Source organism: Macaca nemestrina, chromosome 7 (genome assembly GCF_043159975.1).
Source record: "Macaca nemestrina isolate mMacNem1 chromosome 7, mMacNem.hap1, whole genome shotgun sequence".
NCBI lineage: Eukaryota > Metazoa > Chordata > Mammalia > Primates > Cercopithecidae > Macaca > Macaca nemestrina.
In genome coordinates, this window is record NC_092131.1 from 156689910 (window position 1) to 156715276 (window position 25367).

A 25367-nucleotide genomic window follows, 5' to 3' on the forward strand; every position below is an offset into this window, starting at 1 on the left:
GTGCGGCTGACGTGAAGCGGCCGAACGCGGGCGCTGGCGCCCCCTGCCGCTCGCCGCGGTCTTCCTTACCTGCCGACCCCGGTAGCTCTTGGCCACCCCTGGCGCTTGTGAGGAGTTTGAAGGTTTGGGGAGTAGGAGGTGGAACCCCTAAGAGGGGAGCGCTGATAGCCAAGACCTGAGGGAAAACCAACCCTTCTAAAAGGGGATCCGGGCCTGGCGCGGTGGCTCAGGACTGTAATCCCAACACTTTGGGAGGCTGAGGCAGGAGGATCACTCGAGTCCAGCCTGGCCAACATGACGAAACCTCTTCTCTACTTTAAAAAAAAAAAAAAAAAAAAAGAATTAGTGGGCGTGCTGGTGCGTGCCTGTAGTCCCAGCTACTGAGGAGGGTGAGGCGGGAGAATCGCTTGAGTCTAGGCCTTTGAGGTTGCAGTGAGCCAAGATTGCACCACTGTATTCCAGCCTGGGCAACAGAGCCAGACCCTGTATTAAATAAAATACAATAAAACAAAATATTTAAATAAGCAAATAAACAGTAAAAGGGGGTCCGGAAAAATGAGCCGCAGACCCGAGGGTCCCAGGAGAGGCTCCCCGGTGCAGGCGGGTAAATTAGAATTAATCCAATCACATTAAAAGCTCCAAAAATGTGGTGCTGTGCACATATGGAGATCATTAAAATTAAATTGTAAAGTTTATTTCAGAATAACTCCCAGGGAGTCCTGACTTTTTCCGCCAAACAACAACAACAACAACAAAAACAAAATAAAACAAAAACCCTAGGTTGAAGGAAAACAAACAAAAGAATCAGCTGGGGAGGTTGTCAGGAGAAGCTCTTTCTGCAAACGACCCTGCCAGCTGGCTTCGTCCTTGGGTTCCCTCCTAACTCTCCCCTAAGCCAGCAGCCTCACCTTGCAGTTTGTCGCGTGGGCTGCAATGGTAACAATTTCACAGAACCAGGGGCTGTGTGTGTGCCAGACATTGAGCCGGATTCCCCTCGGCATTTTTGCAAGGTGGGTGCAAAGTCTTATTAAGACTCAGAGAGGCTCTGGTCACGTCACTGGTAAGTGGCGGCGATGCCATCAGAACGCAGGTCTGTCTGGTGCCCAACACCTTGGTTCTGTCTGCACCCCTCTCGTAAATACTGCAATAAGTAAAGGACCGGTTATTTTAAAACAAATAGTTTGAAGTTCAAGCTGTAAGTTAAAGTTAAAAGGCAACATCTTAACGTTCCCTGAAATTGGCTAGACCCTGCTCTGTTTCAACCCCATTTTCGTTCTCAGTCTGGGTTTTGCAGTCAAATGGACCTGAGTTCAGAGCCTGTCCCTGCTATACTTATTATTATTAATAGCTGACTTGAAGTAAATTACTTAACCTTCATGAGTTTCAGTTTATATATCTGCAAAATGGGGGCAAACCTAGCAGGGGAGAGAGTTGGAAAAAATGTTAGAATATATGTAAAGCATTCTGCCCTGCTTGTAGTAGGCACTCAACAAAGTTACTATATGCAAAGATTTGTTTTTTTGTTTGTTTGTTTTGTTTTTTTGACCCAGAATCTCACTCTGTCACCCTGGCTGGAGTGCAGTGGTGTAGTCTCGGCTCACTGCAACCTCTGCTTCCTGGGCTCAAGTGATTCTCATGCCTCAGTCTCGTAGGCATCTGGGAATACAGGCATGTGCCACCACGCCTGGCTAATTTTTGTATTTTTAGTAGAGACAGGTTTTGCCATGTTGGCCAGGCTAGTTTTGAATTCCCCTCAATCCGCCCCCCTCAGCCTCCTAAAGTGCTGGGATTACAGGTGTGAACCACCACGCCCGGCCTCAAAGATCTGTTTTATGTAAGGCTGATCATAAATGTAGTTTCCCACTCACTTACTCTGGCAAGGGTTCTTACTGTTTAACCCCAGAGCTGTAAATAGAGACATTTGCTGATTGGATGGATCTATGTTATATACTTCAAAGAAAATTCAACATTAATTCTCCTTGGTTTGTATTACCTAGAATCAGAGAAGCCTTTTAATGCAAGACTTCTAAGGCTACTTCTGTCAGAAGGTTCTGCAAAAAAAGTCTCATGTTATTAACAAAGAGAAGTTTTTCTAGGATGGAAGGATGGAGGGAGAGAGAAAGAGAAACAGGACGAAGAGAGAGAAGAAAGAAATCTTACAGTAGTATTTCATGACCCCAAAATTGAAATTAGAATGAGTAGCCATTGCCTATTAATGACCTTAACCACAGAACTGTGCTTGGCCAGTATCATTTCTTTTCAAAATGTAATGCAGTTTTTTGGTAGTCTAGGCATTATTCTGAGGATGGAGGCATAGCAGAATTAAAAAGAGTAGTAAGACAAAAATCACTTACTTCAAGGTGCATGCAATTTGGTGCCCATAGATAACTCTAAAGCAAGGCATGATCTGTTGCCAAGACAGGTGATTAGTTCTAACTAAGGGGGTCTAAGAAAACTTACCAAAGGTGGGGTATTTATCTGAATATACAAAAAGACAAATCAACTGTAAAAAGACATTTTGGGGGCAAGTGGGAAACTTAAATAGGATCCAGACATTAGATGATATTAAAGGGATATTGTTAAGTTTCTTAGGTGTGATAATGGTATTGCAGTTTTATATATATATATATCTCGGCTCACTGCAACCTCTGCCTCCCAGGTTCAAGCGATTCTCCTGCCTCAGCCTCCCGAGTAGCTGAGACTACAGGTGCACGCCACCACACCCAGCTAATTTTTGTATTTTTAGTAGAGACGGGGTTTCACTGTGTTGGCCAGGATGGCCTTGATCTCTTGACCTCGTGATCAGCCTGCCTCGGGCTCCCAAAGTGCTAGGATTACAGGTGTAAGCCACTGCGCCTGGCTGGCGGTTATATTTTTTAAATGGCCTCTCCCTTTTTTAGAGTTTATATGTGGAAATATTTAAGGGAGAAATATTATGTTGTCTGGACTTTACTTTAAAATACTTCCACTAGGCCAGGTGCGGTGGCTCATGCCTGTAATCTCAGCACTTTGGGAGGCCGAGGTGGGTGGATCACCTAAGGTCAGGAGTTCAAGACCAGCCTGGCCAACAACTCTACTAAAAATACAAAAAATTAGCTGGGTGTGGGTGAGCGCCTGTAATTGCATAATCCCAGCTACTCGGGAGGCTGAGGAAGGAGAACCACTTAAACCTGGGAGGTGGAGGTTGCAGTAGGTCAAGATCACGCCATTGCACTCCAGCCTGGGCAACAAGAGCAAAACTCCATCTCAAAACAAAAACAAAAATACTTCAACTAAAAAACAAATTATAAATATTTTACAAAATAATAATTATTTAATGTAGGTGATAGGTATGTGTGGGTTTGTTATACTCTTCTTTTTATGTATGTTTGGAAATGTTTAAAATAAAACATTTTTAAAATTCACAAATTGTAGGTAGTTACAGATATAATTTGTCCATATAACCTTTAAGATCTGCTTATTCCTATTTGCAGCAATAAAAATTAAACCCAGAAAGCGACATTTTTCTTCCTTTTCATAATGCCTGGGTATATCAAGCTTTTGAGAGGTCAAAGTCAATATGTAGTTTCCCTGATTGAAGAATTATAACACTGTGCTTTGGGTGACTCATTTATATTTTACTGTTAAAAATATTAAGGCAAATGCAGCAATTTTGAATTATTTACTCAATAAATTCTGTTGGCCAGGTGCCGTGGCTCAGGCCTGCAACCCCAGCACTTTGGGAAGCAGAGGTGGGAGGATCACTCAAGGCCAGGAATTTGAGACCAGACTGGATAACATAACATAGCCAGACTCTACATTTTTTTTTTTTGAGACAGAGTTTCACTCTTACTGCCCAGGATGGTGTGCAATGGTGCAATCTCAGCCCACGGCAACCTCCGCCTCCCAGGTTCAAGCAATTCTCTTGCCTCAGCCTCCTGAGTAGCTGGGATCACAGGCACGCGCCACTATGCCTGGCTAATTTTTTGTATTTTTAGTAGAGACAGGGTTTTACCATGTTGGCCAGGCTGGTTTCTAACTCCTGACCTCAGGTGATCCACCTATCTTGGCCTCCCAAAGTGCTGGGATTACAGGCGTGAACCTCTGTGCCCAGTCTACAAAAAATTTTAATAATTAGCTGGGTATGGTGGTGTAGGCCTTTAGTCCTAGCTAGTTGGGAGGCTGAGGCGAGAGGATTGCTTGAGCACAGGAGCTTAAGGTTACAGTGAGCCATGGTTGTGCTACTGCACTCCAGCCTGCAGTGAGACAGAGTTTCACTCTTATTGCCCAGGCCGGAGGGCAATGGTGTGATCTTGGCTCACTGCAACCTTCACTTCCCGAGTTCAAGCCATTCTCCTGCCTCAGCCTCTCAAGTAGCTGGGATTAACAAGCATGTGTCACCACATCGGCTTTTTTTTTGTTTTGTATTTTTAGTAAAGATGGGGTTTCACTATGCTGGCCAGGCTGGTCTCAAACTCCTGACCTCAAGTGATCCGCTCGCCTTGGCCTCCCAAAGTGCTGGGATTACAGACGTGAGCCACCGCGTCCAGCCCAAAACCGTTTCTTAAACAAACAACAACAAAAAACTGTCGCCAAAACAAATACAGTTGACCCTTGAACAACTTGGGGGTTAGGGGAACTTACACACCCCTGCTCTCCACACAGAAATCTGCATATAACTTTTGACTCCCCCAATATTTAACTACTCATAACCCAGTATTGACCAGAAGCCTTACTGATAACCTAAACAGTTGACTAACACATATTTTGCTTTTTATATAAAGGTCTTACAATAAAGCAAGCAAGAGAAAATAACAATGTTATGAAGAAAATCATAAGGAAAAGAAAATATCGTTCTTTTTTTTTTTGAGACGGAGTCTTGCTCTGTCGCCCGGGCTGGAGTGCAGTGGCAAGATCCCAGTGCGAGTAGCTGGGACTACAGGCGCACACCACCATGGTGGCTAATTTCTTTATGTTTTAGTAGAGACAGGGTTTCACCATGTTGGCCAGGATAGTATAGTTCTTTTTTTTGAGACGGAGTCTTGCTCTGTCACCCAGGCTGGAGTGCAGTGGGACGATGTCAGCTCACTACAACCTCCGCCTCCTAAGTTCAAGTGATTCTCCTGCCTCAGCTTCCCGAGTAGCTGGGATTACAGGCATGAGCCACCGTGCCTGGCTGAGAAAATATATTTCTATTCATTTAGCAAAAGTGGGTCATCAGAAAGGTCTCCATCTCTTCAAATTGAGTAGGCTGAGAAGAAGGAAGAAGAGGAGGGGTTGGTTTGCTACTTCAGTGTGGCAGAGGTGGAAGAAAATTCACATACAAGTGGACCCACGCAAATCCCAGCACTTTGGGAGGCCGAGAGGTGGATTACCTGAGGTCAGGAGTTCGAGACCAGGCTGACCAACATGTTGAAACTCTGTCTCTACTAAAAATATAAAAATTAGCCAGGTGTGGTGGCGGGTGCCTGTAATCCCAGTTACTTGGCAGGCTGAGGCAGGAGAATCGTTTGAACCCGGGAGGTGGAGGTTGCAGTGAGCTGAGATCATGCCACTGCACTCCAGCCTGGGTGACAAAGTGAGACTCCGTCTAAAAAGTAATTAATAATAAGTGGACCCAAGGAGTTTAAACCTGTGCTGTTCAAGGGTCAACTGTATGTGACTCAAGAACCTTCAGATTTTCTGCCCTTTTGCCTGAGGTTGTGAAGTCAAGACCCTAGAAAAGAAGTTTGTCATTCAGTTCTTTAGCAATAAGAACACTTCCCACTCCAAAATGTAATGGAATTCATAGCCTCACCACTAGCAACTGGAGAATAGACATGAAATTAGGGTCCTCCCTGCCCCCAAACCCTGTGTACTGGCCAGGGTGCCCAGAAGGCACCACCAGGCCAGTACTGCTTAGGTGACCAGAATGAGAAACAGGCACTTCCCAGCCCTTCAGACCCTGGCAGCCCCCAAAGAAATCCACTCAAGGACACTCACCAGCATCACCTTCTGTGGCTGCCCCAGAGCCCATAATCCCTTGGGGGGTCTTCCCCACCCACCCCCAGTTACCAGCAACTTGTAGAGCCTTTCTCTAGCTACTACCACGTAGGCTTGCAGGGGCAGGGAGACATGGCTGCTTGGTTCCTACCCCAGGAATTTAGATTTTTTTTTTTAAGATGGAGTCTCGTTCTGTTTCCCCGGCTGGAGTGCAGTGGCACGATCTTGGCTTACTGCAACCTGTGTCTACCGGGTTCAAGCAATCCTCTTGCCTCAGCCTCCCAAGTAGCTGGGATTACAGGCGTGAACCATTACCCCTGGCTAATTTTTGTAGAGATAGGGCTTCACCATGTTAGCCAGAGTGGTCTCGAACTCCTGACCAGCCTGAGTCAGGTAAGGTGATCCGCCCGCCTCAGCCTTCCAAAGTGCTGGGATTACATGCGTGAGCCACCATGCCCGGCCAGGAATTTAGATTTTAATCAGCCCAGCTCAGGCTTTTATGAGAAAAAGAGAGTATTTCATTATTAAATATTTTTTGTTGAAATTCTTTCTCCCTGTTCCTGATGGTGGATGTGTTCATCCTGACACCTCATCCTTCAGTGGCTGCCTTATGACCAGGCGTATAACACTGGATTTGCTGAATTTTGGGGGTTCCAGGGACGTTCTATATTGTTTAAGGTTAGTCAGCCTTAAGCAATAATGTGGCCCAGAAAGCAGTTTGAATTCAGTTTATAGGGAAAACTGTTTACACTTCCCGGTATACCAGAAGAAAGGTGTTAGAAGCTGGTGTTTTAACTTTCTCGCAGATCAAGAATATAGCTTTTGGAAGTTGCCCAGAGCCATTCTAAAATCAGATTGGAACAGGATCAAAGAAATTCTTGATCTCATTATGTCATCTATTGAGCATTTCAGTCAGGAGACACATAGTCTTTGTGCTCAGGAAGCTTCCAATGTTCTGCTGAGAAGTTACAGAGTCCTCCCTCTATAACTGCAGGGAATTGGTTCCAGGACCCCGCTCAGACACCAAAATCCAAGAATACTCAAGTCCCTGATAAAAGATGGTGTAGTATATGCAGGTTGCCTACACACGTCCTCCTGGTTATACTTTAAAAAACATCTCTAAATTACTTATAACACCTAATATAATATAAATGCTATGCAAGCAATTGTTACACTGTTGTTTTTTATTTATGATTTTTTTTTTTTTTTTTTTGAGACAGAGTCTCGCTCTGCCGCCCAGGCTGGAGTGCAGTGGCCCGATCTCAGCTCACTGCAAGCTCCGCCTCCTGGGTTCACGCCATTCTCCTGCCTCAGCCTCCCGAGTAGCTGGGACTACAGACACCCGCCACCGCGCCCGGCTAGTTTTTTGTATTTTTTAGTAGAGACGGGGTTTCACCGTGTTAGCCAGGATGGTCTCGATCTCCTGACCTCGTGATCCGCCCGTCTCGGCCTCCCAAAGTGCTGGGATTACAGGCTTGAGCCACCGCGCCCGGCCTATTTATGATTTTTTAAATTTGTATTTATTTGAGACAGAATCTTGCTTGGTCACCCAGGCCAGAGTGCAGTGGTGTGATTTTGGCTTACTGCAACCTCCGCCTCCTGGGTTCAAGCAATTCTCCCACCTGAGCCCAGAGTAGCTGGGATTACAGGCGCACCCCACCATGCCCCAGCTAATTTTTTGTATTTTTAGTAGAGATAGGATTTCACCATGGTGACCAGGTTGGTCTTGAACCCTTGACCTCAGGTGATCTGCCCGCCTCGGCCTTCCAAAGTGCTGGGATTATAGGTGTGAGCCACCACACCTGGCCTATTTTTTTATTGTTGTATTGTTTTTGTTTTTTCAAGTATTTTCAACCCACACAGTTGGTTGAATCTGCCCATGTGGAACCCACAGATGTGGAGCGTTGACTTTAATTACAATTTAAAAAGACATCTTCAAATCAGCTCAGCCTTGAACAAGCATGGTTGCTAAATTACCAGCCTACTAGAAACTTTCTGGAAAAGAAAGACATCTAGCCCACAGCTAGATGTCTGAGTTAAGGGGTTCAGGCCAGGGTTTATCAGGTGCAGGATGGCTGCCTTGTTCAATAAGATCAATAACCAACAAAGAAAATGTATAGTAAGAATTCCAGTAAGTTTTCTAGGTATTTTCCTATACTCAAAAGCAAAGGTCAGTGTGTTAGAATAATTTTGAGTATTTTATACCTATAAATCAGGGTTTTTCCTTAATTATTCCCAATAGTCCTGGCTGCACTCAGCAATAGGAAACTTTCCAATAACTCCTTAACATTTTATGACTTCACACATTTCATGCAGTAGTCTCTCATCGTACCCTCTACTTCTTTTGAAGCACTTCTTACCATTGTAATTAATTCACTGACAATTTGTCTGATGCCTGCCTTGTTCACTGGATGTTCCAGCACCCAGCTTAGGACCTTGTGAGTGGAGAATGGCCTGGTAAGATGTTTACCAGATATTGTTAGGTGAGAAGAACAAGAGTTATGCGGTATCATTCCTTTCTGGTTTTAAAAATTATCTATACATGCGTGAAGGACTGGAAGGTTAAACACTAAAGGATTTTTTAATGTTTTTGTATTTTCTAGTATTCTAAATTATTTTGTAATAAATGAAAATAAAAATGTACATGTAACCTGTCTCTTTAAAAACTTTAAACTACTTGCAACTACAAAAGGAAAAATAGCAATATAGTGGAGAAACCAGACAATACTGCAAACAAATGATCAAAATTAACATCAATAATGTACAGACGACATGTGCCTTCAGCTGTGATGCTCTGAGAACACAATGCCCCTATGTATGCTCCATTGGTAATACATAACCTACATCTACCATGACAAAACATCAACTACAAGTCCAGGAACAAACTGTTCAGTAAAATAATTGGTCTATACTCTTCAAAAATGTCAGGGTCAAGAAAGATTGAGAAACTGTTTCAAGTTAAGAGGCTAAAGAGACATGGTGACTAAATGAAATGTGTGATCCTAGACTGGATCCTGTAATGGGGAAAATTATCATATAGGACGTTATTGTGACAATACACGAAATTCACTGGATGATAGATTAGAATACTGTGTCAGTATTAAATTTCCTGAATTTAGTCATATAATAACCTTATTTGTAACAAATATACACTCAAGTATTAAGGGGGGGAGGGGACATTATGTATATAATCTATTCTCAAACCACTCAAAAAAAAAACTGTGTGTGTGTATGTGTGTATGTACAAGGGGTGGGGAAGACAGAGAAAGCAAATGTGGCAAAATGTTAAAAATCAGTGAATCTGGGTTTGAGCACATAAAAATTCTTTGTACTATTTTTGCAACTTTTCTGTAAGTATGAAATTATTTCAGGGTTTAATAAAAAAGCAATCACCCAAAACCAACCACCCCTTACAACAAAAATCAACACACACATACTTTCTTCCTAAATTACAGTATTTTATTTAATATGCCTTTTAAAAATAAATGAGCCTTAGCTTATCAGGCACAAGGATTTGCGTTTTTTGTTTTTTTGTTTTTATTTATTTACTTACAGGAAACACAAACACAAATTCTAAAAGTGTGAAGTTGCAAACGACAGGCAAGTTCACATTTCAATTAACGTGAACAACTGAACAAGGGCGTAAGGTGATTTTTAAATACCTTCCAAGTTAGAAAATCCTCCTTTCTTAAATAAGTTTTCATATAAAGCCAAGTCCTTGCGACTTAACGATGGTTTTACAGTCTTAAGTGATTTTAGAAAGTGCTCTTGTTTCACTGTAGTTGTGTCTAGTCCATTTTCTTGCAGAGCCAGCAAAGCAGCCTATTAAGAGACAAGCAATAGAAAACAATTTCTTTTTGCTTTTTTTTGAGACAGAGTTTCGCTCTTGTTGCCCAGGCTGGAGTGCAGAGGCGCAATCTCGACTCACTGCAACCTCCACCTTCCGGTTTCAACCCATTCTCCTGCCTCAGCCTCCCGAATAGCTGGGATTACAGTTGTCTGCCACCACACCTGACTAATTTTTGTATTTTTAGTAGAGATGGGGTTTCACCATGTTGGCCAGGTTGGTCTTGAACTCCTGACCTCGTGATCCACCTGCTTCAGCCTCCCAAAGTGTTGGGATTACAGGCGTCAGCCACAGCGCCTGGCCTCTTTTCTTTTTTTTAACAATATATGGTAATACTTTAAACTCTGAATGGAAAATCTCAGCCTCACTTCATAGGATTCTAATTTTCATGTCACTAAAAATATTATGCTAAAAAGTTAAATAAGGTGATTAAAAATCCACTTTGTATACCATAACCTCTTTTACATTAATGGGAAAAAAGAAAGCCTTACATGGGAAGAAAGAAAAAGCAAGTTGTAGATTAATATATATTTTATGAACCCACATGTACTTTTAAAGATGAGAGAATATCTTCTTAATGGTGAAGTAGGGAAGAGTCTTCAGCCAGCACTTATTATAAAGGAATAGATGAAACACATACCCTATGACCCAGCAATTCTCCTTGTAGCTAAGTATGTTTACAAATAGACATAAGTAGACATGGGAACTAAGAGGCATGTACAAGGCTGTTCACAGCAGCATAACTCATAATAGCAAAAAAGTAGAAACCCAGATACTCCAAAATAAAAGAATGGATAAACAAATGTAAATATTCATGTACTAGAATATTATAAACTATGTTACACACAAAACCATGGATGAATTTCTTTTTGGGTTAAAGAACCAGACAGAAAATAACATATGCCACATGCTTCCATTCATATAAAGTTCAAAAGCAGACAAAACTAATCCCTACTGTGGGAAATGAGGACAGTGGTTGCCTTTTGTGTGTGTGTGTGTTTTTTTTTTTTGGCGGGGCGGGGGACAGAGTCTTGCTCTATCACCCAGGCAGAAGTACAGTGACATAATCATGGCTCACTACAGCCTTGACCTCCAGGCTCAAGTGATCCTCCCACCTCAGCTTCCTGAGTAGCCGGGACAATTTAAAAAAATTTTTTATAGAGACAGGGGCTCCCCATGTTGCCCAGGCTGGTCTCAACTCCTGGGCTCAGATGATCCTCCTGCCTTGGCCCCAGCAAAGTGCTGGGATTACAGGCATGAGTCACTAAGCCCAGCCAATAGTTGTCTTTCAGAAGAAGGTAGGTGACAGAGGTTGGGAAAGGACCCAAAGGAAGATTCTGGGGTGTTGATAATGTTCTATTCCCTGACATAAGTAGTGATTATAAAAATGTGATCATTTAATTCAATGAACTGTACCCTTATGATCCGTGCATTTTTCTGAATGTTATATTTAGTAAAAGTTTACGAAAAACTTTTTTTCGTAAGCCTGTACCACACAGGCTTTTAGTAAATACTGCTGAGTGAATGAAGATTTGAAAAGATGAAGAAATGTTTTGAACCACAAATTTCTTCACTAATTAACTTACTTCTGTGCAGAGGTTTCTAAGATCAGCTCCAGAAAAAAAACAGGTTTCTGCTGCTAGGTTTTCTAAGGAGACATCAGGACCTATTGGCATGTTTTTTGTACAGACTTCTAAAATAGAAAGCCTGCCCTGGAACAAAATAAAAAACAGTATTTTAAATCTTATAACATTTATGTTTGACACAATGATTTATTAAAATATTTTTAGCTTGAGTTTTCTTTCACATTACCGAGAAAGTATATACAGAGGTTAGAAGGACTAAGTCATCAATGGCCCATATGACAATGGTAAAAATCATGACATCATAAAAAACTTATGAATCTCTCTCTTTTTTTTGAGATGGAGTCTTGCTCTGTCGCCCAGGCTGGAGTGCAGTGGCACGATCTTGGCTCACTACAACCTCTGCCTCCCGGGTTCAAGTGATTCTCCTGCCTTGGCCTCCCGAGTAGCTGCGATTACAGGAGCCTGCCACCACACCCAGCTAATTTTTGTATTTTTAGTAGAGACAGGGTTTCACCATGTTGGCCAAGCTAGTCTCGAACTCCTGATCTCAGGTGATCTGCCCATCTTGGCCTCCCAAAGTGTGGGATTATAGATGTGAGCCACCATGCCCAGCTGCATCTCTCTTTTGGGTACAAATAATACTATTAGACATGGCTTAAGAAGCAAATACATGAATTATCAGATATAACTTAAAGGTATAACAGATAATAAATTTTATTTTTCTATCCCTTCAAAACTTGATAAAAGCTCAAGGAACAAAAAAATTCACTCTGTGCCTTTCACCTTGCCTGTCAGTGGCTCTGGATGTTAACGACAAAAAATGTACTGGTTGACCATGATACACTGCATAATCTCTGATATCTCAGGTTTCTGCACTGTACTTTAAGGACAACAAATTTACTGGTTGACCACGATACACATCATAATCTCTGTGATTTCCGACTTCTGCACTGTACTATAAGGATGCTGACTCAATCTTCAAAGCTCTTTTAACACTTTACGATTCCTCTACTCTAGCTGCAAAATAATGCTGAGTTGACTCCGTATTTAGAGTCTGCCACAACACATACAATAACCACCTTATATTTAGGCTTGTTTCTCTGTGAACAGGATCAGAGTATCCAACAAAGGCAGATCAAAATTATAATGCAATGAAAGGAAGGAAGGAAAGCAAGGAAGAAGGTGGAACCCAGGGTGAGTAGAACACCATGGACACCTATATCCAGACTGGAATTCCATTCTGCTGAGCTCACACACAGTAAATGTTTACAATGATTACCTTGTGATCTGGAGGTGGGATATAGATGATCTTATCTAATCTTCCAGGTCGTAACAAAGCAGTATCTAACACATCAGGTCTATTTGTTGCTGCAACAATCATGACACTTCGGTTAAAAACTTCCTGAAACTCTGAGGGCAAACACAACAAAAAGTAATTTCAATCAGTTGTTAATAAGTTTTTAAAAAATTATAAATCAGAAGGTCTATTTAAATTGAAATAGGGATATCCTTTTCTTGGGACCAGAATGCTTATATCCCCTTTCCAGACCAGCTTCTTGATATCAAGATATCCCAGAAACGAATCATTAATCGAAGAAGTACTTTGTGTGCATGGCTAAGGGAGTACCTAAGAGAGATTCTCCGTATGAAAACTTATGAAAAGCCTTATCCCAAAGAGGAGAACACTCATCTGGTGACTTGAGTGCACCTGAGCCTCCAATGAAGGCTTACACCTTAAACGGGCTATTTGAAAAGACAGATATGTATGACCAACAGGTGGAGATATATGGTTACAGAAAAGTCTTGACTCTCATATCCCTAAAGAGTCGAAGATTTACTGGACTTTTTATTTGTCTGTGAAATGACAATCTAAGTTGCAGGTATGCAAATCCTGGATAAAGAAATGTCTAAAAGCAGACAGAGAAAGGCTTTACATATACTAAGCATTCAAAATCATTTGTTGAATAATCAGGCAACTCTCCAGTGACGTAATCCCTCAAAGTACTAAGTTCCCTATGTTTGCAAGTATTTTAGCAGATGCTGGGTGAATACCTGTCAGATGTTACAGAAGGAATTCCTGTATTATGGAATGATTTGATTAGATAACCTCGTGGGTACCTCCTAATTCTAGTATGACATGTTCCTAAGGAGTATATGCAACAATCCCATGCAACAATTTTAAAAATAGGAAATGAGTGACAACAAGAGAGGAATAAAAGAAAAGTATCAGGGATAATTTAAGGATACCAAACTCTGGAGAAGAGACTCAGAAAGAGAGGGAGGGGACTTCCAAAGGCCATTTTAATTCATTAAAACCAAAGAAACCCATTTCTCAAGAAAACTGGAAATTTTCCATACTAAGACTATTGGAAATATTATCCTTTGTCATTCATTCATTCATTCATTCATTCATTCATTCATTCATAGATAGATAGATGGGGCCTTGCAATGTTGGCCAGGCTAGTCTCAAACTCCTGGCCTCAAGCAATCCTTCTGTCTTGGCCTTCCAAAGTGCTGGGATAACAGAGGTGTGCCACTGTGCCCAGCCTACATAAACATTTTTAGAAATAAATGAATACTGGTTTCTTAGGACACGGAAACAAGAATAAACTGCCTTCTCTATTAGCAATAAGAAAATTGTATTTCTCATTCTTAGGAAAAATAAAATTTACATTCTTATATTTAAGATAACTTATTATAAGATGTACCTCACCTTTTATAGCCAAATCACAATTTTTATTAGCTCTAAAAGCCCTAACAAAGTCAAACTGAAATTATAATAAATCCTTCTACGATATGAATTCAGCGTAAGTAAAGCTATAGCATATATGCATTCTATTTAATGTTGGCCTGGATTTTAGGTGCATTCTGGCTAATAAATACCTCTTCATTTTTCAGCTCCTTGTATTTACCCTGTTGACTTGATTTACTTCCTCTTCTCTCTATTGTCTTAAGTCCAACACCATCTAATTCATTCAGGAGAACAGAAAGAACTCGTTCTTGAACATCACATCCTGTCTTGCTGGCTGAGCGAGCTCCCAAGATTGAATCAATTTCATCCAAAAACACAATTGCTGGAGTACTTGCTCTTGCTTGTCGAAATATCTTTTGTTAGGAAAAAAATATTAAAAAGCTATATGTTATACATTAGTCATGTGAATGTATGCTTTCCACATTACTATTTATAATTCTGTTTTTGAGACAGTCTTGCTCTGTTGCTCAGTTTGGAGTATAGTGGTGCAATTTCAGCTCACCGCAACCTCTGCCTCCTAGGCGCAAGCAATTCTTGTGCCTCAGTCTCCCAAGTAGATGAGATTATAGGTGTGCGCCACCACACCCACCTAATTTTTTTGTACTTTTAGTAGAGATGGGATTTCGCCATGTTGGCCAGGCTGGTCTTGAACTCCTGGCCTAAAGTGATTCACCTGCCTTGGCCTCCCAAAGTGCTGAGATTACAAGCATGAGTCACCACGCCTGGCCACTATTTATAATTTTTAAAATATATAAAAAAAGATTCTGAATGTCTAGGAATTGGGGAACGAGTAAATAAAACAAGAAACAATGGAGTATTATGTAAGAGTTAAAAACCGTATTTTCAAAGAATTGATACTATGGAATTTCAAAAGTGCTAATATTAAGTTTTAAAAAGCAGGATAAAGCTATAGATATAACCTACTCTTGATTTTATTTAAAACAGAAAAAAAAAGACAAAGGAAATTCACCAAAATGTTAATAGTAGGTAGGAGGATTACAAAGGATTTCATATTTACACTTTCCTATATTTTCTAAATTTTCAATAAACATGTATAAGTTTTTTAACTGGAAAAAAACACTAGTAATATTTTTAAAAATGTTTGTCCATAAGAAATGAAATAAAAATTCAAAAGTAAATTTAAACATATGGGGAAATAAACAAACCTGAGACAAGACTTTTTCTGAATCTCCAACAAATGGTGAAAACAGATCAGCTCCACTCACTGAAACAAAAGAGCAGTGACAGCTTGTGGCCAGGGCCCTCACCAGAGTGGTTTTAGCACATCCAGGGGGCCCATAGAGGAGAACTCCCTTCGGTTGTATCAGGCCCATCCTAACAAATTCCCGAGGGAATTTCAGAGGCCACTCAATGCTCTGAAAGTACACAAAAAGAGAAGAGTTGTTTTAGTGTAATAATAAAATGTCAAATCATCCAGTAAATTCATTTGTTCATTTAACAATTCTCAGGCTCCTGTCATGAGCTGGAAACAGTCCATTCTCCACACTGCAGAGAGCTTATAATTTGAGTCAGGTAACATCACTTCCTGTTTAAAATCCTTCAATGATTTACTATTAGAACGAGAATAAAATCCAAATCAAAACTCCTTACTCACCACAGCTGACAAGGCCTTATATAATCTGATTATCTCCTAAACACTTAGTTTGTTCCCATCTCAGAGCCTTTCCTTGCTTTCCTCGCTTTCCTCTCTGCCTAAACGTTCCCCTGAGATCTTCATGTGGCTATCCCTCATCACTCAGGTCTCAGCACAGGTGTCAATTCCTTGGAGAGGTCTTTCCTAACCAGCTGGTTAAAGCGTAAGCCCCCCTCCTCCTACTCATTCTCTATGCTACTGCCCATCCTTTACTTTTAAAGCACTTATTCACTATTATTATTTTTCCACGTTGGGTTTGTCATTCTACTCTGCTAGAACATAAGCAAAGCTCACCTTAAAATCCCCAGCACCTAGAATGACACCTACCCAAAAGAGGCACTCAGTAGTAGTAAACTCAATAGTGAATGAGTCCTCATTACCTTTAAGGTAAATGGTTTTTAGCCATTTTAATCATTATTTTACAGATGCAAAAACTCAGGCTTAAACAAAGTTAAGTAATGGCGTTGAAGTGGAGATAGGAGCCAGATCACAACAGGCCTTGAAAGCTTTAGTCTGCACTGAGGAAGCAGTATGAAGAATGGACTGGAAGGAAATGAAACTAGAGGCAGGGAGACCAGTTAGAAGTTTCTTGCAATGATTCAGTCTACAAAAATAATAAGGCTGGAGTGTCACAAGCAGTGAAGATGGTGTGGAAGGGATGGATATTTGAAACATAAAACAGAATTGTACTTTACATAAGGGCAAAGTTCTAATGCTATGCCTTTAGAAGACAGATTTCTGACTTAGAGGATGGGGTGGCTAGCTGTATTAACTGAGGTAGGGGATCCAAGTGTGGCAGCAGAGCTGACTAGCTGAACTTTGGACATGCTGAGTTTGACATCTCTGGGGTTATCCAGTAGGCAGGCAGTGAAGTAGTTCTGATGATTAGAAGAAACGTCTACTCTAGATATACAGATTTCTGAGTCAACAGTTTTCAGGGGTCAGTTGATGCTACGGACATCAAGATCATCATAAAACCACCCACAGCTCCAACAAGAGGACTCCGGGAGCCTCTTTTTTTTTTTTTTTTTGAGACGGAGTCTCGCTCTGTCGCCCAGGCTGGAGTGCAGTGGCGCGATCTCGGCTCACTGCAAGCTCCGCCTCCTGGGTTTACGCCATTCTCCTGCCTCAGCCTCCTGAGTAGCTGGGACTACAGGCGCCCGCCACCGCGCCCGGCTAATTTTTTGTATTTTTAGTAGAGACGGGGTTTCACCGTGGTCTCGATCTCCTGACCTTGTGATCCGCCCGCCTCGGCCTCCCAAAGTGCTGGGATTACAGGCGTGAGCCACCGCGCCCGGCCTCCGGGAGCCTCTTGAGCACTAACATTTAAGGCAGGGGAGAGGGGTGCCCAGAAAGGCAGAAAAGCTTAATGTCTCAAAGCAAAGGAAACAGAGTGCTTCCAAGAGGAAGGTGTGGCTAATTTCTCTCATGCATCTTGTAAAGATTAAATAAGACAATGCATAAAAAATATTGGCACCTATTATAAATGCTCTTATCCATGGACTCAAAAATTCTAAGGTTCACAGGAGATAGAGCTCCTGGCTAAGATGAAAAAATTATAATTATTACTTATATATCAGTCTGTTATGTGTGTGGTTAGAGAAACCTAGTTCATTAGGGCAGGATCACATGTAGGCGAATTGGCAAAATCAATTTCTGAAACTGTAATGCAGGTGAGAGGATCTGAAGAGTTGCGATCTGAAGAGTTGTGAAATCCACTATCAGGTAACCATCTTGTTCATTTCAATTTTGTGCTTTTACCAGTCCCTGTACTACGTCCATTTAATGTCTTTTAGATCAGATATCCAGGTAAACTAAGGCCTTCCACCTATATTTGGTACAGCCAAACTAAGAAGAATTTTTACATTTTTAAATGCTTGAAGAAAAATCAAAAGAATATTTTCTGACATGTGAGAATTATATAATTTCAGTGTCCATAATTTTATCAGAATACAGTTACTCATTTACATATGGTCTACAGCTGCTTTGGTGCTACAATGGCAGAGATGAGTGGTTGTGAAGTTTAAAACATTTACTGTGTGGCTCTCTCTACAGAAAATTTGCTGACCCGTTTTAGATTATAAATTGATTTTTCTTTTTTTTTTTTTGAGATGGAGTCTTACTCTGTCCTAGGCTGGAGTGCAGTGGTGCGATCTCAGCTCACTGCAACCTCTGCCTCTTGGGTTCAAGCGATTCTCCTGCCTCAGCCTCTCGAGTAGCTGGGATTACAGGATTGCGTCACCACACCAGGCTGATTTTTGTATTTTTAGTAGAGACAGGGTTTCATCATGTTAGCCAGGCTGGTCTTGAACTCCTGACTTCGTGATCCTCCCGCCTCAGCCTCCCAAAGTGCTGGGATTATAGGTGTGAGCCACTGTGCCCGGCCTATACATTGTTTTTGTTTTTTTGAGATGGAGTTTCACTTTTGTTGCCCAAGTTGGAGTGCAGTGGCGCAATCTTGGCTCACTGCAACCTACACCTCCCAGGTTCAAGCAATTCTCCTGCCTCAGCCTCCCGAGTAGCTGGGATTAGAGACACGCGCCACCATGCCTGGCTAATTTTTTGCATTTTTAGTAGAAACGGGGTTTCTCCACGTTAGCCAGGCTGGTTTCTAACTCCTGACCTCAGGTGATCTGCCTGCCTCAGCCTCCCAAAGTGCTGGGATTACAGGCATGAGCCACCGTGCGCCCAGCCAAAATTTTTTTTTATATTTTTTTAAAGACACAGGATCTCACTCTGTTGCCCAAGCTGCAGTGCAGTGGTGCAATCATAGCTCACTGCAGCCTCCATCTCCTGGGGTCAAGGCTCAAGTGATCCTCCTGAGTAGCTAGGAACACAAGCAGTGCCACCACACCTGGCTAATTTAAAAAAATTTTTTGTAGGCCAGGCATGGTGGCTCATGCCTATAATCCCAGCACTTTAGAAGGCCGAGTTGGAGGACTGTTTAAGCCCAGGAGTTCAAGGCCAGCTTGAGTAGCACAGTGGGACCCTATCTCTACAAAAAATTAAAAAATTAGCCAGGCGTGGTGGTATGCACCTGCAGTCCCAGCTACTTGGGGGGCTGAGGCAGAAGGACTGCTTGAGCCCAGGAATTCAAGGGTACAGTGAGCTGTGTTTGTGACACCATACTCTAGCATGGGTGACAGAGCAACCATGTCTCAAAAAAAATTTTTTTTGTAGAGACAGGGAGTCTTACTACGTTGCCCAGTCTGGTCTTGAATTCTTGGCCTCAAGAGATCCTCCTGTCTCGACCTTCTGAAGTGCTAAGACTACAGGTTACACACTTTGTTTTTTTCTCCCCAGACAGGGTCTTTCTCTGTCACCCAGGCTGAAGTACAGTGGTGGGATCTCGGCTCACTGCAACCTCCGCCTCCCAGGTTCAAGTGATTCTCCTGCTTCAGCCTCCCAAGTAGCTGGCATTATGGGCACCTGCCAGCATGCCCAGCTAATTTTTGTATTTTTAGTAGAGACGAGGTTTCACCATGTTGGCCAGGCTGGTCTTGAACTCCTGACCTCAGGTGATCCACCCGCCTCAGCCTCCCAAAATGCTGGGATTACAGGTATGAGTCACCATGCCCAACCTTAGGTTATGAACTTCTTTCTTTTTAAATAGAGACAAGGGCTTGCTATGTTGCCCAGGCTGGTTTTGAACTCCTGAACTCAAGCAATCCTCCTCCCTTGGCCTCCCAAAGTGTTGGGATTATAGACATGAGCCACCACACCCAGCCTTAGGTTATAAACTCTTTAAAGCAAAAACAAAAAAAGAGAGGGTCAAGGTGGGAAATTATAAAAACCAATTTAGACATCCATAGAAGTCCAATTAAATAAGGACTGAAAAGCAATCATTGGATTTAGATGTTAGGATCACATTAGTGATAGCAGAAAGAGTAGTTTCAGTGCAGTATGTTGTCATCATAAATGCACAGAATGTTAATCTGTAATATCCTACTGGATTAAGTAGATTATCTGTCTTACCTGTTTTAACTTCAGTTTTACATCTTCAAGGCCACCAATCTGCTCCCAGTCAACAGGCTTGATATCCATCAATCCAATGACGCTTCGAAACGATGAGGGTTGAATATTTTTAAAAGCTTCAAGGAAGTCTGTTTCATCAATCACAGGATCGTCCTGGTTCTGAAGAAATACACCCAAAACATCAAAATTAAACCAAAAATTAGGTTGGTCTTTTTTTATAGCACAATTCGTTTTTTAAATCTTCTTTTGGATTTGTAATTTTGTTATTATTATAAAAACAATTTATATAAATAGTACAAAGAATAAATGTCTCCCTGCCAATTCCCGCCAGTTAATTCTTCCCTGAAAGATGTCAACAGTTTCTTGTGATTCTTCCAGTATGTTATGATAATAAGCATACAAATATCCTTTTAAACAGATACACAAATAGAACCATACTATATCAACCTGTACTTTTCTTCTTTCACCTTTTCATGTCAACTAATATAGTTCTTTTCATGTCAACTAATATATATCTTTTCATGTCAACTAATATAGTTCTACGTCATTCTTTTTGACAATTCCATAATACACTACTGAATTTACCCCAACTACACCTTTCTGACAAACATTAGGTCATCCCCAGTCTTTTGATATTAAAAACAAAGCTGCAACTGAAAAAGTCTCCTTGCTCATGTTCAAGTATTTGTTTGAGACAGGGTCTCACTCTGTTGCCCAGGCTGGAATGCAGTGACATTATCATAGCTCACTGCAGTCTCCCAGGCTCAAGTAATCCTTGCAACTCACCCTCTGGAGGAGCTAGAACTACAGGTGTGTGCCACCAAGCCTGGCTAATTAATTAATTTTTTTTTTTTTGAGACGGAGTCTCGCTCTGTTGCCCAGGCTGGAGTGCAGTGGCGCAATCTCGGCTCACTGCAAGCTCTGCCTCCTGGGTTCACGCCATTCTCCTGCCTCAGCCTCCTGGGTAGCTGGGACTACAGGCACCCACCACCACGCCTGGCTAATTTTTTGTATTTTTAGTAGAGATAAGGTTTTACCATGTTAGCCAGAATGGTCTCGATCTCCTGACCTCGTGATCCGCCCGCCTCAGCCTCCCAAAGTGCTGTATTACAGGCGTGAACCACCACGCCTGGCCAAAAAATAAAATTTTTTTTTTTGGGTACAGACGGGGTCTCCCTATGTTGCCCAGGCTGGTCTGGAACTCGTGGGCTCGGGCAATCCTCCCATCTCAGCCTCCCAAAGTCCTGGGATTACAGGCAAGAGCCACTATGTTCAAACTCATGTTCAAGTATTTTATGTAATAATTTCCTCAAAGTAGAATTACTGGGTTTATAAGTACACACATATACATTGACAGCTATTACCAAATTGTTCTCTAAGGAAGCTGTATCAATTTACTCTCCTTCAATAAAATGAAGCTGTGTTCTCTCCACACCTCTCCAATACTGGACATTAACAAACTCTCTCTCTTTTTTTTTTTTTTTTTTTGCGGAGTCTCGTTCTGTCACTCAGGCTGGAGTGCAGTGCTGTGATCTTGGCTCCCTGCAGCCTCCACCTCCTGGGTTCAAGTGATTCTCATGCCTCAGCCTACCAAGTAGCTGGGATTTACAGGCATGCACCACCACACCTGGCTAATTTTTGTATTTTTAGTAGAGATGGGGTTTTCCCATGTTGGCCAGGCTGGTCTTGAACTCCTGATCTCAAGTGACCCACCTATCTCAGCCTCCCAAAGTACTGGGATTATAGACACGAGCTACTGTGCCTGGCCCATTACCAAACTCTTAAGTGTCTGCCAATATGACAGAAGAACCAGTACTCATTCATTAGTGTGTTAACTAAATTTCTTCAATTCAGAATGAGGTAGAGGGAATATTGGAATTAGAAAAATTGCCTTTTTTGCAATCATGATATTAAAGGCTGTTATGAGCAAGAATTGGATGCTACATTGAGGGGAGTTTATTCTTTTATGAGACAGGGTCTTGCTCTGCTGCCCAGGCTGGAGTGCAGTGGCATTGAGGCAACAGCTCACTGAGCCTCGAACACCTGGGTTCAAGTGATCCTCCTGTCTCAGCCTCCCGAGCAGCTGGGACTACAGGCATAAGCCACTGCGCCCAGCCTGAAAGTTTGATGAGGAGCAGGATATCTCCAAGTGTCTCCCCACAGATTTCTCATTAGTGGCAAAGGGAAAAAACAGCAGTTACACAGTGGAGAAACTGCATACCACCTGAACTAGCTGACAAAAATTAGCATCACCAATGAGGAACCAATGAACACCTTGTGCCTCCACATGTGAGGCTCTAAGGACACAATACTATACATGACCATACTGTGGTGACATACAGGAACATTGCTGTCCTTAGGAAATAGACATTAAAATGTTAAGGGATAAAATGTTATGATATATGCAACCCATTCTCTCAAATGGTCCAAAATAAATAAATACTATGTGCATACAAATATATATATACAGAGATGAGAGAGAGAAAGAGAAGAGGACGAGAGGGAGCAAGAAAGACAGCAAAAGAGAATGATAAAGCTTATTTGGCAAAATGTTAAAAATTGGTGAATTTGGATAAAAGGTTTAGTGGAAGTTCTTTGTAACTATCTTGCAACTTTATGTTTTAAATTATTTCAAAATAAAGACAATAATTTTAAAAGAAATCAAGGTTGAAGATTTTTCGTGTTTACTGACATTCCTTTTATTGTCAACTACCTGTTCATATCCTATTACCCATTTTCTCTTGGACTGTTGGTCTATTCTCACTGATTTGTAAAAGTTCTTTCCAAATCACAGAAATTGGACTAAAAGTATTTTTCCTAGTCTGACTTTATAGTATTGTTTGCGACCCCCAAATGGTCAAATCAGCAAATAATTTCCCTTAGGGTTTATGTTATGCCTAGAAAAGTCATCTTCACTCTCAGCTTATATTTTGGAGACTTTTTACACTCTCCTTGATCATTCTAGTGAAACACATTTTTGTTAGTTAAAAAGTCCTCAAAATTTTATTAAAAATGTCTGTACTGTATTTATTAAAGTATTTGCCCTCTTATATCTAATTCTAAACATCTAGTTGTCCACAAATTCCCATTTTCATAAACAAACTGTCTTATTTGTGAACTGATGTGAAGTGAATCTGTATGTATAGAGCTATTCCGTATTCTCCCAAAAGTGTTAACAATTGTCATCTCTGGAAAGTGACATTTCAGGTAGGCAGTTCTTTATAATTTTCTATCTTCATTTCTCATGAATAACACTATCACATACTTAAAAAAATAGCCTTTTTAACTGGCTGACAGTATCAGATGTTAGGTGTCTGATGTCCAAATACTAACTAATCTTTAGGTAACACCAACTAGTATTTGAAAATCTCATTTATAGTTCCAGATCATGTGTGTACACATTATTTTACTTGATTCTTTGGGCATATACATTCTTTCCCCTCTGTGTATGTGTGAGTGTTAAACTACATTTCTAATCCTTTAATAGGAATAGTTCACAAAAAGTTTAACAAACTGTAAGGTATCCCTTATCTGCCCTGGCATAGGTAGAGGTAGGGGAAGCCCCTCAGCTGGTGGGGGAAAGAATAAAAGACGGAGCCAGTACCTTCCCAGTTGTCTCTGTCCCTTCATCCTTTTTGCCTTTCTTCCTTCCACTTCCCCTTGGTTGTTTCTGAACTCAGCCATCAACTGTGGTAACTACACCTGAGCAGGCCCCTCCTGAAGTAGCAGTGGGCTCCACCCTGGGACAACAGCAGCTGACTGGGCCACCTAAGTCAGAGGTGCTTACGGTCAAACCTGGAACTTCAAAGCAGAGGAAATCCTAAATGAAAATCTCCCTTCCCATCTCCTGCTTACTCTTATTGTCTCCCTCAAAAGACATGTATTCTCACACCTTTACACACAGAACTTTAAAACTTCAAGCAGTTTTGGCCTAAACCTACAAGATGAAGACTTAAAAGATCACTAGAAGATCACATAACTCCTCCCCACCTTCGCTGTAACCGTAGAAATAAAGGAAAGGAAATGAGGCAAGGTATAAATTATTTAGGTAAAAAGGCTTTTCAAAATTTAGGATAACAAATCATCCTTTCGCATTTTAAGATGAAAAGGCAATTTTGATGTCACAAATGAGATTGAAAACTCTGTTTCAGAATCCTTAGCCTGCTGAAATCAGTTTTTTCCTGAACAGGTTTAAGGATTCAGGACTATTTATTATATACAAAATACTGGATTTTCCAACCAACAATGTTAAAAAGTATTATATTTAATCTAATATCTTAAATATTGTTAGGAAAGGTAGTCATGAATTACAGACCTGCAGGTCAAGGACAAATTTAAATACAATTCCAAGTGCCCAATCTTCTCCTAGGTTAGAAAAGTTTATGTCTCCCACTAGATAACTTATTAACACCACAGGGAAAAACGGTATCTCGACAATGGAGAAATCTCACAGACACCACCTTATCCAAGAAATCAAAGTTAACTTCACCAGTGATAGAAGAGAAACATATCATGTGCTGCCTAATAGATGCAATGAGAAAGACACAGGATCATTTCTATTATATTCCTGCCCAAAATGCAAAAACTGAATTGAATCATGAAGAAACATTAGTCAAACCCAAACTGAGGAATATTCTACAGAATAACTGACTCTTAAAAAGTTATGGTCATAGAAGAAAGCCTGAAGTATGATTCTAGATTAAGGCCTATTTAAGTACAAGTATTGTGTCTGTGTTAATTTTCTCAGCTTGATCATTTGTTTGACTTTGTATAAAGTCTTTGTTTTTCAGAAAGATACACTTATGTTTTCAAGGGTAAAGGGGCATCATGGATGTAGCATATTCTCAAGTATTTCATTATATATATGTATATATAAAAGAAAATACACATGAAGAGAAAAGAAAATACACAAGAGAGAATGATAAAGCAAATGTGGCAAATGTTACATTTGGAGAATCTGGGAGAAGGGTATATGGAAATTATTTGCACTGTTTTTGTAACTTCTAAGTCTGAATTTGCCTCAAAATAAAAAAAATTCAAATAAAAAAACTCTTTGATTCTTCTGGAGATGCGTTATTTCTTGGCTGCTCTGGGCTTCAGCACGAGGGAGTTACTATAAGAGTAGAGAACACATTTACTCCGTAGACCCAGAGGACTCAGTCCTTTATCCCCACCCTCAATCATATACTATTTATATAGCGTTGAGATGTAAAATGTATAAGCAACAGCTGAGGAAGCTATCAAATGTTCTAAGGAAATGTACTCACCATTTTTTTTAACCCCCAAATTAATCTGTTACCATAACAGATTAACACAGAGTTCATAAATTAACGCTTCTTACCTTCTCACTATGAAGGAGAGCATGCATGGCAGCTTCCCTACAGAGTGCTGTCATGTCGGCACCAACATAGCCAACTGTCATTTCTGCAAGAAGGCCCAAATCAACATGACTGGAGATGGGCATCTTTGAGGTAATCGCTTGCAGAATTTCCTTTCTTTGTTTAAGTGTGGGAGTCCCAATGACCACCTATATGCAAAGCAAAACAACAAAAAAAGAAGTTTATATTTTAAAATATATTCTTTTTAAAGTTG

At 41.0% G+C, this 25367-nt stretch overlaps 1 protein-coding gene and 1 long non-coding RNA gene across 4 annotated transcripts in view; one reads left to right on the forward strand and one right to left on the reverse strand.

Moving 5' to 3' along the window:
• Positions 1 to 14430, forward strand: LOC139355445 (uncharacterized). Of its 2 annotated transcripts, none has more exons than XR_011606092.1 (3): positions 1 to 107; positions 12505 to 12588; positions 14293 to 14430. It is a non-coding gene; the product is annotated as an uncharacterized lncRNA (long non-coding RNA). The 2 variants fall into 2 exon arrangements; XR_011606093.1 differs by lacking the exon at positions 1 to 107 and adding an exon at positions 8371 to 8418.
• Positions 9396 to 25367, reverse strand: part of AFG2B (AFG2 AAA ATPase homolog B) — a 20248-nt gene continuing 4276 nt past the window's right edge. The window contains exons 2-8 of one of the 2 annotated variants that reach the window (XR_011606086.1): positions 25117 to 25302; positions 19776 to 19934; positions 15313 to 15522; positions 14278 to 14499; positions 12674 to 12804; positions 11395 to 11520; positions 9396 to 9783 (exon numbers count right to left, since the gene is read on the reverse strand). Coding sequence is in view for 1 of the 2 variants with exons in the window: in XM_011757098.3 (XP_011755400.2) it covers positions 9616 to 9783; positions 11395 to 11520; positions 12674 to 12804; positions 14307 to 14499; positions 15313 to 15522; positions 19776 to 19934; positions 25117 to 25302 (1173 nt within the window). In the remaining variant the exon portion in view is untranslated. The remainder of the gene's footprint in view (positions 9784 to 11394; positions 11521 to 12673; positions 12805 to 14277; positions 14500 to 15312; positions 15523 to 19775; positions 19935 to 25116; positions 25303 to 25367) is intronic. The other variant, XM_011757098.3, reaches the window with a different exon arrangement.